The 17,915-nt window shown below is 47.5% G+C and overlaps 1 protein-coding gene across 3 annotated transcripts in view; it reads left to right on the plus strand.

Annotated features, from left to right (window-relative positions):
• The window catches only part of CGNL1 (cingulin like 1), a 153,143-nt gene that overhangs the window by 128,708 nt on the left and 6,520 nt on the right, over positions 1–17,915 (plus strand). For all 3 annotated transcript variants that reach the window (XM_082388006.1, XM_082388008.1, XM_082388007.1), the window contains 3 exons: positions 2,643–2,804; positions 5,748–5,837; positions 17,129–17,212. In XM_082388006.1, the coding sequence (XP_082244132.1) occupies positions 2,643–2,804; positions 5,748–5,837; positions 17,129–17,212 (336 nt within the window). The remainder of the gene's footprint in view (positions 1–2,642; positions 2,805–5,747; positions 5,838–17,128; positions 17,213–17,915) is intronic.

Raw genomic sequence — 17,915 nt, forward strand, 5'->3', positions numbered from 1 at the left:
TTCATAAGCAGTGCCAAGAGCACTAAGATTCCACAGGAAAACAAATTTTTCTTTAAAAAACAAACTTTTATTATCTTTGATGATCAAAGGAAGGTCGCCCATGAGTCAGCGCTGAAACTGTGTGAAAGAACAATGGATATTTATTACAGGCTTCTAGAATACTTCTGAAAGGACCCTGGTAACAGATCCCCTCTGGTTTAGGGTCTTAGGGATACAGGACTCCTAGTAAGAACTGAAATTAGCATATCGACAGCACAGTTCTCTGGCACTGAAGCAGAATCATTTCTACAGCAATTGGGTGGGAGGATTCTGATATTTGCCAGAATGCAAACAAACACGTGGTATGCTGTTTTGATTTCAGAAAATCAGTGTCACGGTGACCCCTGTAAAGTGCTTTCCCTTGGTTCTTGTATAATTATTACTCTGCTAGAATCTTCGGGTAGGAAGGAAACTTAGAGACCCTCTAGTTAGACAAGGAAACTGAGATCCAGAGAGATTAGCTAAGGCCAGATAGAGACCATGTTGTTTGTAAAAGGGCAGTAATTCCAAAAAGGATTCCTTATGATGAAAACAGAGAGGGCACTTCCTAGATGTTCTCAGTGGTCTAGCCCTGTGAGACACTATTTCCATCTGCAGACACCTCATCAGTCTAGAAGGAAACTGCAGTCAGACGCCACCCTAAGTCAGGATGGTGAAGTCATGGAGTCGTTTAAAACAAAAATGAATTAATAAGCCAAGGTCACTTGGGATCCTTGAGAAACTCAAGCTCAACTCTGTTCACAACCTTCCACCACGTTTTGGGTGAGCTGAGTTAAAGCTCTCCGTAAATAAAAAAGCTGTAAGGGTCCATCCACCCTAAGTGCTGTAGTACTGCCTCCTTTGCTTTGAGAGAAATAGGCATTTTACCTATTTTGCCTTTGGCATAGAGCTAGAAGAGTTCTGATGAGAATTAGAGAGTCGTTAGAGAATTACGACTTAGAGTTCACTGTTCAATTTATTTTCTAAATCCCACTTAGCAAAGAGCAGCTTTAACTACTTAAAGGTAGCACTCGTAGGTTCAGAAGTTATTTACTTACTCATGATTCCAGACACTGTACTATTCTTTTGTGCATATCCTTACTGAATACTCTTGGTATGATAGAGCACTTGCTAGATGTTAGGAGGGATCTACTGGGCGTCAGAAGGTAGGAATGTGCTGGGCATTGGGGAAGGAAGGGTGAGCTGTACCATTACCTGTCAGTCTTTCTGACTCTAAAACCCATGTTCTTTTGGGGGTATTATCTCATTTGAGTCTCATGACAGCTTTTTAAGGTAGGTTTTATATTTATTCCAATATTGCAAATCAGGAAACTGAAGCACAGAGAATTTTTTTTGAAGACTTTTTTTTTTGGAGAGATTTTTTTTCATGCTCTGGAGTACCTCTGTATCCAAAGAATGTCTCGTCATCCTTTTTTCCATGGGACGATTTTCACTTTGTGCTTTCACTCAGTCACCACCAAAACCAGACTGGGGTCTTTATCTGGAGATGTCTTCTTTAAGACTGCTGTTTTCATAGAAATTTCAGGTGTTCCTATCAGCCTCCAGGAGAGGAACACAGTTCCTAGTCTTCCCTCTGGGCTTCCTAAAGTAGCCTAACCTATTGGGTCCCCAAAAAGAGTATCTTTGAGACTTTCCCAACTTTTCCGTGAAGATCACCCCCAAAGGCTGGTACTCTTTTAATGAAGTTCGCCACTTGCTATCATATACTCCCTGAAGGAAATTAACCCTTGGTGTATTCTATTCCTATGACTGTGCTTTCACCTGCTACCCTATACCACCTCCAGGAGGGAAGGAAGTTGAGAACAAAACACACAGCCTCAGGCTTCACCGAATCAGTCCACAGAGATGTTTAAGGAGTACCTTCTGTATGCTGAGTTGCCTAGTTCCCTTGGGGAGATTCCAGCGGAGTGGAAAACACAACCCCTTGTGAATCAAGCTGTCGGTTGCACTTTCTTCAAAGCTGTTAGTTCAGTGCCACCTTGTGGAGGAACAAAACACTGTAAATTATGACAACTGATAACATATTCTTCTAGAGAGTAGAGGTTTTCACTTAATTTACATGTTTATATTAATAGATTTTGTGCCTGCAGGTTGCTTTGGAGTCATGATTTTAGCTTTTATCTTCCCCCAGCTTTAAACCTCTGTGGAGAGGAGGGTGGGTGATAGATTACACTCTGGGAGGTGCTTACTTAGTTCAAGGGCTTTCAGGTATCTTTGGCCACGACCTACAGTAAGAAAGGCATCTTGCCTCGTAACCCGGTAATACATGCATCCATACAAGTATATGAATATCTAGTAGAAAAGTTTCACAAAACAATATTTGCTTGTACTACTCTGATACTTTTTTCTGTTATATTTAATGCTGGCCAATACCTACTGAATTGAATTTATAACCCAATGGGTTGCTCTCTGTAGCTGGAAAAGCGGCTTCTTTTTACAGAAGAGGAAACTGAGGCCCAGAAGAAGGTGGCCCTTGCTCACAGGCTTCTGAACCCCAGTGGAGTGGGGGCCGCCTGATCCCCTTCGGGGTCAGCCTGCACACTGATGAGATCTCTGTGCTCCTGACGTGCCCGGATAAGCACCCCAGCCCCTCCTCATTCCAGACGCGTCTGTTGGAGGAAGAGTTACGGGACTACCAGAGGGCTCAGGAGGAAGCGCTCACGAAAAGGCAGCTTCTGGAGCAGACGCTCAAGGACCTGGAGTACGAGCTGGAGGCCAAGAGTCACCTCAAGGATGACCGAAGCCGACTCATCAAGCAGTTGGAGGTTTGTGGGCGGCGCGGGTGTGGGACTCGAGGGAGGCAGACTTTCCGCGCACGCCTCAGCCTTTGGGAAGTCTTTGGCTTTTTTTCTCTTGAACAGCAAGACAGTAAAGTCATTGCTTGATTTGAGGAAGAAGCTGGTAGTTTGTAGACTCATAAGACGTCAGAGCTGGAAGGAATGATGGAAATAATTTAGTTGTAGTGTCGTCATTGTCTGGAAGAGGAAGCAAAACAAGAGTCCAAAGGAAGTTAGGTGATTTTGCATAAGGGGACATAGATAGTTCTTTATCTGTTTGTTGCTTTGGGTGGTGCTTCCAACTACAAAGGAGACAAGGCTGCTGTGAATCTAGAGAAGGGCTAAGCCTTGCATCCAAACCATCCAAGTCCTAGGGACACCGAGCACTCATTTGTTGCACCACGTGCTCCACTTTTGTTGCCTGATTCTGGCCCGTTTTCCCTCACAGATGATCCAGCTCTGCCAAAGCTGGCAGTAAACCGCCTCAGGTCACTTTTGGACACACCGTGTATACATAGTCCAAGACAGTCTGTCAGGAAGTGCTCGGTGGAGTCACCAGCTGGGGTGAGCTGTTCACAAGATGAAAGCACCACACGTTAGAAAAACGTGAATCAAGTAATAGAATCCGAGTATGAACAGCCTGTCAAGAAGGGCAGGAAGAACCTTAACATCAGTCCAGCTGGACTTACAAAAAAGGAATGATCCTCAAGAACAAAACCAACCCCAAACCAGAAACACCCACCCCTACCCCCACACACATCCCACGTCCCCATGGAATTTAGAGAAAACATAAAAATCAGCCTCAGACCTACGGGAGAAGTTAACATTGTCAAGGTTTTGATAAAAGTCAGACAGCGCTCAAGGCCAGGGAGAGAGAGCTGGAATTTAAAATCAGTGGAATTCCTGATTCAGCTTCGCAAATCAATAGAAATAACTTTTAAAACCTCCACGAGACTTAGTAGCAGTTTATATCTAGGGAGTGATGGTTCAACCATTAAAGATTTTATTAGATGGGCCCTTTTAGAGGCTTAGAATTACCTGGTTAGGGTGTCGTGCCCTGCCTCCACCCCCCCTACCCCCCCACCCCCTGCAAGATTGCCATGTATTTTGCTGATGTCCCGGTTCTAATCTCATTAGGGGAGGTCATTTTAAGGCAAACTAAGGTCAACCCAGGTAACTAGGAAGTGATTATTCTAGGACCCAAACAATCTGGTTAAACACAAGCTAAGGCCTCGTCAGGCAGTGACGTGAGAACCTTTGGCGTAGTGACCCTTGGCCTGACCCCCTGAAGTCTCCTGCTGGGTTCTGTACAGTACAGTACAGATTATAGGCAAAAAGAGAGCCCTGCGAAGAGGTGCTTTTAGGCAAACATTGGGTTGCCAGGTCATCTCCTTCTAGAATATTCTGACTAAAAAGAACATTTCCTTTTACTAACTCAAGGTGTAGAAGCCATGGCATAGCTAAGCTTCATTTGCCCCTGTGCAGTGTTTGAGCTATTTCTCCATTAAAATGAACATATAAAATGAACAGCTCTCAAGACCCCATCCCTGTGAGGTACACCCGAGGGTGCTTCCTCCCTAAGCGGCGGCTGGCAGGACTGTCTTGCTGGGACTAATATCTTGCTTGTTCCTTTACTAGCACTTAACAGATGAATTCTCAGACTCAAGAGCTCTCTCAATAAAGGCCATTGTCTGTAAACTCAGAAACTCAGGTGGCTGTCGTATGTAAATGCGGTACTTGTGGATCTTTGGTGATTCTGAGTGACACTGGCCTTGGAGGGGTCAGGAACCACTGAACAAATAAGGGGTTCTTGGAGGGGTCAGGAACCACTGAACAAATAAGGAGCTTTGGTGCAGGACCCAGCTGTTCTGAGTTGGTCTTTGGGACTCTGGACTCCTGGGAGAGAGCTTTCTGGGTTCTCTGTAGATTTCGCTCACAACAGGGAAGGCATTCACAGACATTTAGTCATTCACGAGTTCTGTTTTATTTTTGGTGCATACGGAGGCTTGTCAGCCAACTTTGACAATCACAGAGACAATATTTATGTACAGATGCTGCAGGCTTACATAGAAACTCGTAATGCTGATTGCTTTTAGTGTGTCTGGCTCATGGCTCTGACTTAATCCAGACATATGACACGTTGGCTGGTGGCAGGAGAAACACATGTACAAACCCCACAAGCCCCCAGTTCAAGGTGGGGTGGTTTGTGTACGAAGCCTCTTTTCTTTTTTTTTTTTTTTGGTACACAAAGCTACTTTTGAAGTACTTTTCTCTTAACACTCAGTGATGTTAAATTAGGAAGGCTAAGGAAGATAGAAATTACTATTCTTCTGTGAATATTCGGTTTAGCAGAATGGGCTGGCACTGTCTTTATGTTACTCTGATGGGGATTTGGGAGTGTGTGGTGCTAAGTATATGAGGTTCCCTAGAAGAAAAAGGCAGATGCAAAAGGCTGTTCTAGGCTCTATTCCTGGGAGGGTCTTGGAAACCCTGAGCAGGAGAGAGGAAGAACGTTGTCCTGAGTTTAGAGTATTTAGAGGAGTGTGCCTTGGACGATATCTTGGTTTCCACATTGTTTTTTAACAGATACCTGTTAAGCTTAGGTAGATATTTGTAAAATAACTGATTCATAAGGGAAAAAAAGGCTTGAAGGAAACATGTGCTTGTTAGGGTTTGGGGTAATATTTTCTTCTCCTTTTATGTACTTTCTAGATGCACAATTATATTTTACATTATAAAAGCCATAAAACACAGTTTTAAAAAGATATACTTTGGACAGTATGAGAAAAAGACACATCTTTCCTCCAAACTCTAATTCACGGTGTTCAGCTCTGATCTGCCCTTGGGGTTGTCCTTTCACGGGGCAGTCCCTGCTCCTAAAAACTTGGTCAGTGCAAGTTAAATAGGCTGTGTTTGTGACTTCTTTCTTAGGACAAGGTGTCTCAACTGGAGATGGAGCTGGAAGAAGAACGAAACAACTCGGATTTGCTGTCTGAGAGGATCACTCGGAGCAGGGAACAGGTACTGTTCTGTAGTTGAGTGATGAGTGGATCATCCTGCATGAAAAAGGAAATGTGAGAGGTTGAACCTGAGGATTCAGCTGGAGGAGGGAGGGGAAGTCCATGGCTTATGGAAAGGATGGAAGATGGGGTCAGTCACTAAGAGGGAGGTGTAATATATAACATGGAGCATATAGAGTGGAAGTTTCCAGAGTGGTTATGTATAACAATGTATTAGTCACAATAGGCAAAGTGCTTTTAGAGGTGAGGCTCTAAGAATCATTACTTTTAACAAGCAATCATGAAATTTGGTAGCTACCACTGTATGAGTGCCATGGGAAGTAAATGATATGATGCAGTCTTCTCCTTTAAGAACTTTGCCAGCAAATTAGCAATACATACACCTGTGAGGCATCCATAGTACAGTAACGGTACCTTGCAAGTGAGTGCTTTTTGCAGTTTTCAAATGACAGGAGTTTCACTTATATTTGATCCTTATAGGAACACTGGGAGGCAGCCAGGGATAATTCACACTGTCCTCACATTGTACCTAATGGAACTGATTTCCCAAACTACACTTGGGATAATCCCAAGGTTTTTGGGTTTTGTTTCCATTTTTTAATTTAAAAAAAAAAAAAGTTCAGAGTGCCTAAGTCATATCCTGGAGATGGGGTGTCACATCACTAGAAAGTGGTAGCACCATTAGCTGGTTACCATGTCCCCATTGCATGCCCAAACCATTTGACAGATAAAAATGTGGAAATATTATGGGAGAAGGATTCAGAACATTCAGTGGTGGTTTTACAGAGAGTTTGTATTCACTAATCTCAGCCTCTTATTTACATGATACCTTTGGATACCTATAGAAACCTCTGATGGGACGTACTTTCAATGACAACTTATTTTTACGCCCAGCTCCTGAAAATGGTGGTAGTAAAACTGTACATTTAATAGACATTTAGAGAGCTCTTCACCTTTTGATTTGCTTTGGGCACTTTCTTAATTAAACAATGCAAACAAAACCTAAAAGCCTTGGATGGTGCTGAGTATAATTTAGGAAATTATCTGTATGAAGGATTTAAATTAAAAGTCTGAAATACAAATTAATACAAAATTAATATGGAATCTTCCCGCTTTCCTCTGGCCACCCTTCTCCTTATTCACATGTACCACCTTTCCCTCACCTTGGGATGACCAAGAATTGGAGGTTCCAGCGCTTAGGGACAATGCCATTCTAGGCTGGTAGCCCCTGTTCAAAGTTGAAGGTGAATCACTGGCTTCTTTTCCATCTGCCTTTGCTTCCCTATTGACAGCTTCTTTGCAAACAGGTAAGATACTGGTGCTCCTTTGCTCCTGAGAGTGAAGGAAATTCCAAGCGGAGGCTCCATCCACCCTCGCACTGAACTTGGGTTCTGCCTACATATTTCAGTCCTATTTACTGTGCTAGTATCATTCCTCTGGCGGGGTGGCAGCCCACCTGACCTGAGCTGCAAAAGTTTAGAGAAAGACCTTCATGGAAACCTGAAGTTCGGGTGGAGAGCCCAACCTTGACATTTGAGACCTCATAGTTCTTAGTAAAGTCTGCATTTTCTCAGTTCTCCTGCTGGTATAGAAGCTGCTTTGTTACAAGTTCCTGCCGGCCTGGCTAAGGCACCCCCCTTACCACAGGGCTCTTCAGGATCTGCTAAGCGTTGGTGATGATGTGAGAAGTGGCCCTGAATTTGTTTTGCTAATGCTTCTTGCAACTAAGGCAAGGAAGAGTGGTGGGGAAGTATGTCATCCTATCAATCAACAGGCAGTTAAAACAGCCTTCCAGACCCGAAACAAAACACAGACAAACTAAACCAGAGATGGTTGCCTCCCTTGGGTCTGCTGATGGCCCAACACTAAGGAGGCCCGTCACTTAGGTCTGTTTGCTTTGGGCCTCTTCTCCTTTCTCTCAGCAGGATTTGTGGGTAATAGAACTGCTCTCTGCGATCTGGTCAAGGTTGAAAATATTTTCACTGAGCTGAGAACCTAAAGTAAGCCCAGGGAGGAAGTAGTAGAGGGGACGTACTTGTTCTCTGGGAAAGAATCCCTTGTCCAGCCTCCTGCACCGACCCCATGTAGCTCCAGGAAAGTCTCCGCCCCTCTGAGCACAGCCTCTAAGATCTATGCAAAGGAGGCTGTTTGTCCAGGAGATTTCTGAAGTCTTTTCTGAATTCTAACATTGAAATGCTGTGAGAAGGTTTTATAAAATTGTGTCCGAGTCGCCCTTTAACTCTGTCATTCCCTCCCTGTGTCTGAGTTTATGTGCCTGAAAAGATGGGTTTCACAAATGTCTCTAGCCTTTTTGCTATATTTGTTCTATTTTCCTCGTCACTTTTCTTCGTTCTCACTGCACTCTCTGGGGTAGGGAGGGTAAAGCCTGGTGTCTGTTAAAAGCGGAGAAATTGAGCATCGTGTTCAAACTGAGGTAGGAATTTACTAAAACAATAAAACAAAACAAACCCCTGAGATAAAGTGGGGTCTCCTGATGGAGTGCTCTCTTCTGGCATGTGCTGCCTTTGGATTTGTGAGGAAGGGTAGAGGAATGGGTTTGTCAAATATACCCGCCTTACAGGAAAGCATTTACTTCTCACTCAAAGTCAAGGTCAATCTGAGACTTGCTTCTTGCCTCTTAAAGTAAAGGTTCAAGAAAGGGCTCTGAGTGTAGACAGGTGGGCCTTGATTCTGAAGTTGTTTCAGTTCACTTAGGTTAACTTCTAGGGATGTACCAGCTGCCTTCCTGCCAGAATCAGAGAAATGGGAAACTTCTAAACCTAAGACCCCTTCTCCTCCGCCCCCTCAAATGCTGTCCTATGACACCTCCTCACAGGAGATGTCTCTTAAGGAGCAGGAAGTGGTGCCTGTCTGTCGTCTCCAACCTGATTTATAGCATCCGCTCTGGATGTGCTGCAAACTGCACTGAAGAGGGAAGGCGTGGGGAGCTTTATGTTTTGGATCTTGGTCTCTTTAAATTAAAAAGTCAAAGGTTGCAGCTCTTCTCTCAATCTCTGTGTGCTCACAAGCTCCCTGTCTAAATCTTTTTTTTTTTTTTTGCATCCTCTGAACATCTCCCATTCATTTTCCTAGTCTGAGTGACAGGGCTTAGGTGGGAAAACTAGAAAAAGAGGTTTTCCGGTAATTTTAGTGAATGGCCTACCCCGTTTACAGACTCTTAGATCTGGCAAGGACCTCCAGGTTCATTTCCCCAGACTTTCTGTGCAGTGGATGAGCGAGCCGAGGCCCAGCATCACCTGTGATCCAGCCAGGGTGCACGGCTGACCAAGGCAGGCACTGTGGTTGGTTTGAGGAGCAGAGGCTTGCCTAAACAATGGGTAACTATCAAGAAAAAGCAGTGGGTGGGCTTCCCTGGTGGCGCAGTGGTTGAGAATCTGCCTGCCAATGCAGGGGACACGGGTTCGAGCCCTGGTCTGGGAGGATCCCACATGCCGCGGAGCGACTAGGCCCGTGAGCCACAACTACTGAGCCTGCGCGTCTGGAGCCTGTGCTCCGCAACAAGAGAGGCCGCGATAGTGAGAGGCCCGCGCATCGCGATGAAGAATGGCCCCCACTGGCCGCAACTAGAGAAAGCCCTCGCACAGAAACGAAGACCCAACACAGCCAAAAATAAAATAAAATCAATTAATTAATTAAAAGAAAAAGAAAAAGCAGTGGGTACTAAATGCCCAGTGAAAGAGTCAGGCAGCTAAGGACGGAAAGACCATGATAGCGAGGGTGACTGTGGGAGTTCTTAGGGGAAGGCTGGTCTGGAGCTGGCTTTGCAGAAAGGGTAAGATTTAGACAAAGTAAGGAATGGGAAAGGAATCCTAGATATGGTGGAGGGTGTGAACAAGGATTGGGAGGTAGGGTCTATTTAGCATTTTCCGGAGCAACGAATGGACTGCTGTGCTTGGTTAGGTTTCTGGTTTCCGTGAGGGAATAACAGGAGAGGCAGGTTGAGGGATTTTGAAAGGACTGTACCCTGAAGGCAATGGGGAGCCTTGGAAGGTTGTTGAGCAGAACAGTGAAGCTTACACAGCGTTCTCGAAGGGGACGGGAGTAAGGGCAGGAGAAAGGGGGCCTGAATGAAGCCTCAGCTGGGCTGTTTCCAGGGACAGAGGACAGGAGAGGCGGTTGTGAGATCAAACATTCTATCCTTTTCATGTGTTTGTTTCCACTTTCTCGTGCTTAACGTCTGATGCTCAGTAAATGCTGGCAACATTCTTTGTAAGTTCCCAGGCCTTCTAAGGCCTTCCTTTTAGATACATGCTCAGGATATTTTTTTTTTAATTAATTTTTATTGGAGTATAGTTGCTTTACAGTGTTGTGTTAGTTTCTGCTGTACAGCAAAGTGAACCAGCTATATGTATACATATATCCCCTCTTTTTTGGATTTCCTTCCCATTTAGGTCACCACAGAGCATTGAGTAGAATTCCTTGTGCTGTACAGTAGGTTCTCATTAGTTATCTATTTTATACATAGTAGTGTGTGTATGTCAATCCCAGCCTCCCAATTCATCCCACCCCCCAGGATATTCTTAAAGTTGAAGGAAATTTGAATAAAATAGTGGGTGCTTTACTGGCTTTTGGTCTGTTTAAATCCAGAGAAATCCTTTTTCCTCTCCTTCCTCTAAAACCGTGTTTCCCTTTACGATATTTGCCGTCCTTGCTGAGGGTTCTCCAGGTGCTGGGCGCTGTGCCCGTGCCTTGCATGCTTTCTCTTGTTGTTTTCAGGGCTCACGAGGCTAAGTGGCTGCTTAGGGTCTCGAGGCTTGTAAGAAGTGTGGAGCCCAAAGCCCACCACCTCCCACCTGTTCCCATCATCCCAGCATCGGACAGTGAGGGTGGTAAAAACGCCCCAAATGTTTGGGTCTCTGTGCCCAAGTTAAAAATAATGCCACAGTGTCTCTTAATATGAGTGAGGATTTATTTTCACCTGATCCTCTCCTGACCCTGCTCCTGAGTCCAGGATTCAGATGGCCCAGCCTGGTGTTTTCAGTGTGTCCCACAGGCTGACGTTCTAGCTCCTTGGGCACTGCTGTGTGACTGCTGGTGGCTGAGTGCCTACAGTTAACAGTAGATCTGGCCCGAGATGGAGAGGTGTTCTCTTGGCCACGGAGGCCAGGATAACCCAGCCCAGTGGAAAGACCATTTGTTCAACCCAGGCAGCCAGCAGGCAAGAGGAAAAGTACCAATTCGAGAGCTGCCCTGTTGCCTTGGCAACTGCCGGGTAAATCCCAGTGGATAAAGTTGCAGGCTTCTGCAGTCCTTTTCAGGAACTGCTCCCGGCTGGCTGGCTCACACCTGCTCCTCAGTCTGTACCAGGGGGATGCAACCACCAGAATATGAGCCTGGGAAGTGAGGCTGCTTTGCAGTCAGCATGTGAAAGATCAGCATGGGATTTCTTTCTTTCTTTTTTTTTCTTCTTTAATTAAAATATTCCTGGTCTCAGAACTGCCTCCTATTGTAAAGACTACTCAAAAACCCAGTGTGTACAGTTGGTTTATCATAATTTTCCTTTCTTGTGACTGAGTATCCTTTTTAGTACTAGCCAAGAGTGTGTGCTCACCATCCCCTTTACAGCCCAATAGTAAACACAGGTGATGGGGTTAAATATTATTATTCGCGATCGTACATATCTCTGGCTTTTCATTAACCCGGAAGGCAGCTGCTTCTCATCCTGAGAGCTGGCTCAGGTCACGGGTGCCTCTGACATAAACCCACTGGAATCTGATACTGTTATTTCCAATCAACATGCTCAGGGTTTAGCATTCTTTCAATCCAGCTGTGATAACTGTTGCCTTCAGCTCCCCTTCTGTTTTTAATTCGACTGGAAAGTTTTTGTTTGGTCTATTTAATATAGTTGAAGGGTAAACAGCAACGCAAAGCGCTAAGCTTACGTAAAGAAATGTTTTCTCAGCCTCAGATTTACTTCCCTGGTCCAAAGGAGGAAACTGGCTAAGCCAGAGGCCATTTCTCTCTCTCTCTCTTTTTTTTTTTTTTTTTTTGGTCCCAGTGTGGGCTCAGGGTGAGAAGAATCTGATTTGGAATATTCATGAGTCACGGGGCCATTCCTGGGGATCACAGTATTGAGGAACTCGACTGAAACACTTGGGGTTTATGGTGAAACCCATCCTTGGGGGTATTGTTCACAACACCACATGGTATTCCTTGTGTACGGCTCTGCATGGTTTTTTTTTTTTTTTAATTTGTTTATTTCACAATTTATTTTTTAAGTTTTTATTTTATATTGGAGTACAGTTGATTAACAATGTTGTGTTAGTTTCAGGTGTACAGCTGGTGTATTTATTTTAGAATTCAGTGTCTGGCTCTCCTTTCTGAAGAACTGAAGGAAGCCTATCATGTTTGCCAAAAGACTGAGGGAAAATTGACTGTCCGGTGACAGTAACTGTTAAGTTTTATGGTCTCACATTTGTTCCTTCCTGTTCTTCACTCTGATTTATTTTACACTTCCATTTTAATAGCCATCTTTTGAGGGGATGTGGTGAGGTATAAATAATTACTGTTTTGCTTTGTTTTTCCTTTGGAGACTCACACTGGCCTGGGGCACTCCTGGGAGGTCTTGAACCTGCGGAGACCTCCGGGATGCTGCTTCCTGAGTGCCCCTCTGTACTGGGAGGCTCATTTCCTGGCAGGATCCAGAATTTCCAGTCAGTAGCCCTGAGAGAGCAAGTCTTTGGCCGGTGGCCGCTTCTTTAAGTTTGTCCTGAACCCCAGCCCGGGCCCGGTGCCGTGGACCCCTTGGCAATCTTTAAATCCCTCCACAGTGCTTCTCTGCCTCATGCCACTGGAGGTGCTTCTTCCTTTTAGGCTCCAAAGGCCCCCCCAGAACTCCTCCTACTTCTAGGTTTTGCCCTTCACTGAGGGACCTGGGAGGTTGGCAGAGAAGGGAATGCCCACCAGTCCCGAACCTCCCAGCTGGAAAATGGGGGTGGTAACGTCTGCCTCAGAGAGTCCTGGGAGGATTAACAGGCTCAGGCGTGGACACTCGTAGTCACTCCGCACCTGTCGCCAGGGGCTCTCAGTTCTTTCTGTTTCCCTCCTCCTCCCCCAGGCCTGGAGCACAGCTGTGGAAGTCACTGAGTGGCTCCTCACACAGTTGCTGTACAGCTGCAACGAGCCCCTGGCCTCTGCCCCCACGGCCTTTTATTGTCTTCTGGTGGGTTTTGGCCTCACACCCCCCAGCAACTAAATTTCTCTCTTTCTCTCTTCCTCTCTCTCGACAAGCCTCCAGGTCTTCCTTATCCCTTAACTTTTGGGGAAATCATCTCCCTTCCCTTCCTGCTCCGTCCTGGGCCTCCGAGCTACAGGAGCCTCCCCCCCGAGCCCTGGCTTACCGTCCCTCTCCTGGGCTCTCTCCCACTCCCGTGCTGCCCCCAGTGTGGGCCTGCATCCCTCCCTCCCCCCCTCACCGGACAGTCTCCTGTCACACTCCCGTCCCGCTACAGTCCATCACCTGTAACTGTTTCCTCCCTGGTGATTCTCCCCCTCGGTCTGCTAACAGCTGTGGGCATGTGTCTTGCAAACCCCTTACTTGAGCTCCTCAGCCCTCGGGTCAGAGCTGTCATCTGTCACGCTGCGGTTCTAGAGAAGAGGGGCTTCCCTGTCTCTCCCTTCTCTGCTGAGCCTCCCAGAGCCATCCTCCTGGCCAACCTAGATGCATTTTCCTCTGTCCTCGCCCTTCTGGGCCTTTGCAGCAGGTCAGTGTCCTGGTTTTCTCCATACCTCCCCTAACAAAGCGGAGCGGGGAGGCCTTCCCAGGGCACGGTTCTGGAGCCTCCTCATTCTTCATGCACTTCTCCTTGGTGAGCTCATTTGTCCTGTGGCTTCAGCTGGCATCACCCAGTCTCCACACCTGTATCTGCAAACTCCCCTGGACTCTAGGGGTACCTAGGGATGTTCATAGTACCTGCCTCATCAGGTGGTGGTGAGGATGAAATGAGATAACGCTATAAAAATGCTCCAGACTTACTTTTGTTAAGTGCAATGCAGACGTTCGCTGTGGTCACAATATTATAACGGGCCCCGTGTGACTGCTCCCTGTCTACCTCGCCACCTGAGCTCTTAACCCGTCCCCTTGCCTCCCCACCTGTCCACCTCAGTGCTCTCGATTCTTCCAGCGCTCCCTTCCTCTTTCTTAACTCCTGCCTTTTCTCATTAGTGGTCCCTGGCTAGGAGAGCTGCACTTCCTCTCCTGCTCCGTCCCCGCCCTGCCTGACTCTGACCTCCCACTCAGCTCTCAGATCTCAGCTCAGCGTCTCTTGCTCTGGAGAATTTCCTTGACCCTCCCAGTCTGGGCTGTGACCACTGCCGTGTACCCCGTGCCAGCATGCTGTCCTTCCCCATTGCAGTGACACTGACCACAGGGACAGGGCTTGTTCATTTGTCCCCCCACGAGCCTATAATGAGGTCAGGTACTGTCACGATGTCCAGCCTAGGGCTGATAATACAGTCTGAACGAATGCATGGGCCCACCCCATCATTCCAAGACCACCCCTCCCCCGGCACACAAACATATGTGTTCACAAACACACACCCGCTCTCACCCTGGCTGAGTGGGTCTTTTCTGGGGACGCCCCTAAAGGTCTGGAGACATGGAATGGCTACTGTAGCTGAAAGATGGAGACGGGGCCTTAGAAGGAGGGCCGCACAGCGCCGCACGGGGGGCGGGAGGCACCGAATGTGCTTTCACTGCATTGTAGGCCAGTTCCAAGGGCCTACAGGCCGCCTTGTTCAGCTTCCTTGTTTAGAAATGAGGAGTCCACATCCCAGAGGTGAGGCGACCAAGGTCACATGCAGGTGGATGCAGAGCCAGGAAGAGAAGCTGGGCCATTGCTCCCTGTCTGTGTAATTGCTTCCCGTCGTGGTGAAAGTTTAGCCGTGTCCTCAGTGAGGTCCTGGCCTCTGCCCAGCGGGCGTGAACAGAACAGTTTCCCCCAGGAGGCACATCGTGGTCCCGTGGCCCAGCCGTGCTGACGACCTCTGTAGGGCTGTTGGCTGGTTCACAGCCGTGCTCGGAGCGGGGCTGTGAGGCTGCATTCATTACCCGTGGACCTGGTGCTCCTAGAGCAGCTAGAGGAATTGTGCAGGGCCCTCTTGGCAGCATGTGATTCTCCAGGGCCCGGGGCCAGGCGGGGGCGTGGAGCCGAGGGAGGAGTTTTATGTGCTCTGCCTGCTGACCTGTGCACGGCTGGCATGTTTTCCCCTGCTGCGTACAAGGATGCCCTAAGGAGACCAGCTGCCTCCCGGATCTTGGTTTTTACGTGACAGCTGTATGTTAGACCCTAAGTCTCTTCGAAGCCTTTTCACTGAGTTAGTCTAGAGAGCCAGAGCAGGTGAGGGAGTGGGCCATGAGTAGGCACGGCCTGTGTTCTGATCCCGCTCCCTCCCGATGTGTGGGTAACTGCCCTGGACCTCAGTGTACTCTGCTGTAAAATTCGGAACCCCTGTGACTTAGAAGCCTGCCAGTCAGAAATGCAAAAATGTGAATTTTTTGGGGGGACCACACAGGTTCACCCTCCTCTGTGGGCAGGGTCTCGGCTTCCTCCCGGGGTACCGGGCTCTCCACGTCCCAGCCCTGCCCATCGCCAGCCCCGTTCCTTACCACTCCCTGTCACCCACTCTGGGCCAGCCACACCACTCTGCTTGTCATTCCGCGCATACGCTGTGGTCGGGACAGTGGGAGATGCAAGCCTAGCCCATCGTGGTGGCGTCTCCTCTCGTTATTCCTCAGGTCTTGCACTCCAGGTGGATGGCAGGGAAGGGGGTGAGCTTATGTTTTACGAGGGTGCTTGTACAGGCGGTGAAAATCCAAGTCAAGGCTGGTCAGGGCGAGACTGTTACACGTGCTCCCCAGGCATCCAGGGACTCCTGTGTGCACACCCCCGGCCTTCAGAAGGAACAGGCAGTTTTATTTTCCTGGCTCACCTTCTTAGTTCTCTGGGCTTCTTCAGGCTGCCCTCTGCTGGACGGTCCTGGGAACAGGGTCTGGGGCCTCTGCCTCTGAAGTGCATTTCACGGTTGCTGTGGCCCACTGGGGATGGGGAATGGAGATAACCGATAGGCAGGCGACAGGGTTTCTTTCCAGATGCTGCTCAGCTAGGCTCATTTCCTATTACTATAGAAGAAATCCTTGGTGAGGCTTAGCCTTTGGCAGGACACCTGGAGTGTTCTTGCTGACTTCTGTTTTTGGCATAAGAAGGGAGAAATCTAGCAGCATCTGAGATATGCTGACTGCAGAAGCCTTTGCTGAAGCTCAGACTTGTAATGCAGCAGCCAGCAGCTCAGGGGAACACTAGCTTCCCCTGTTACTACTTGTGTAGATCCCTGGCAAGTTGGGTGACTGACTCATCCCAGTTTGCCTGGGACTCCCTCAGTTTTAGCGTTCAGAGTCACATGGCCTGAGCACATCCTCAGTCCTGGGCAGGCTGGGATGGTTGGTCATGATCCAAGTTGATTAACTTCTCCAAGCCCTGATGTCCTCAGCAGAGATGGTATTACCTGCGTCACAGGCTTGTTGTGGGGATGTCGTAGGATAGTACAGGTGGAGTGCTGAACAGGTGTAGCGGTTCCCTAGGGCTGCTGTAACAAAGTATCAGTACCGTAAACTAGGTGGCCTAGAACAACAAAAATGTGTTGTCTCAAGTTCTGGAGGCCAAAAGCCTGAAAGCAAAGTGTCAACAGGGTCGTACTCCCTCCAGACCTGTAGGAGAATCCTTCCTTGCTTCTTCCTAGCTTCTGGTAGTTTGCTGGCAATCTTTGGTGCTCCTTCACTTGTAGATGCCTCACTCCAATCCTCCGTCTTCACGTGGCATTCTCCCTGTGTCTCTGTCTTGCCTCTGTGCATGTCTGTCTCTGCATTCAAACTTCCCCTTTTTATAAGGACACCGGTCATACTGGATTCGAGCCCGCCCTAATGACCTCAGTTTAACTTGATTCCCTCTGTGGAGATCCTATTTCCAAATAAGGTCACATCTGAGGTTCTACGGGTTAGGACTTTAATATATCTTTTTGGAGGGGACACGATTCAACCCATAACGGCAGGGTTAACTTTGACTATTATTGGTATTTGTATCATTATTGTTGCAATCGTTGAGAACTCAAGAATATCTAAGGGACAGCTCCAGTATTCATGAGGAGAAGGTAGGAGGCCCCCGTCATCAAGAGGAGCTGAGTTGGTTGTTGGAATTCATACCTGCGAACCATTTCAGCACAAAGGCTATAGGAACACCCCCTCTAACCTCTGGGCTTTTGCACTGTGTGGTGTAGATGGAGCAGATGCGGAACGAGCTACTTCAGGAGCGAGCTGTGAAGCAAGACTTAGAGTGTGACAAGATTTCCCTGGAGAGACAGGTGAGGGCAGCTGGCCCCATGAACCCTTCCCTCCCCCCCCACCCCCCGCCGCCCATGGCTTTGGATTAGAGCCCCTTGGTTGAGCCTTCTTTGCACAGCACCCCGAAGAACTCTGCAGAGTAACTCACCTGAGAGGTACAGGTGTTTCTAAGGCCTTTTCCAGAGAGGTTATTCCCACAATATTAAGTGTGCTTGTAAGTTTAGCAGCTGGGGAGAGGTAGAATTGCAAGTGTTGTTTCTAGATCCTAAAGAGGGCTAAATTCGAATGAAAGGAGAATAATAACCAGTGTACTCAGATGCAGCAGTTGCTAACAAACCTTACTTGAATCACTATTTCTTTTACATGCCATTCATGTATGTTCTTCACCGAGTATGATGTATGATATTGCTGAAGGAGCCTATTTCTCCTGTCCCGCCCCAATAGGTTTATTTATTTATTTATTTTGGCCGTGCCGCATAGCACGTGGGATCTTAGTTCCCCGACCAGGGCTCAAACCCACACCCCCTGCAATGGAAACCTAGAGTCTTAACCACTGGACCTCCAGGGAAGTCCCCCACCCCAATAGGTTTTGTAAAAGGCCAAGGTCAGCCTCATTTGTCTGACATTCAGTAGTCTTAGGACATGCAAAGATTTCACTCAGGCTTATAAGCAATGTGATAGAATCTCTTCTTTTGGCTTGCCAGGACATGAGTGCAAAGCTTT

Source organism: Balaenoptera borealis (assembly GCF_965194805.1).
Source record: "Balaenoptera borealis genome assembly, chromosome: 3".
NCBI lineage: Eukaryota > Metazoa > Chordata > Mammalia > Artiodactyla > Balaenopteridae > Balaenoptera > Balaenoptera borealis.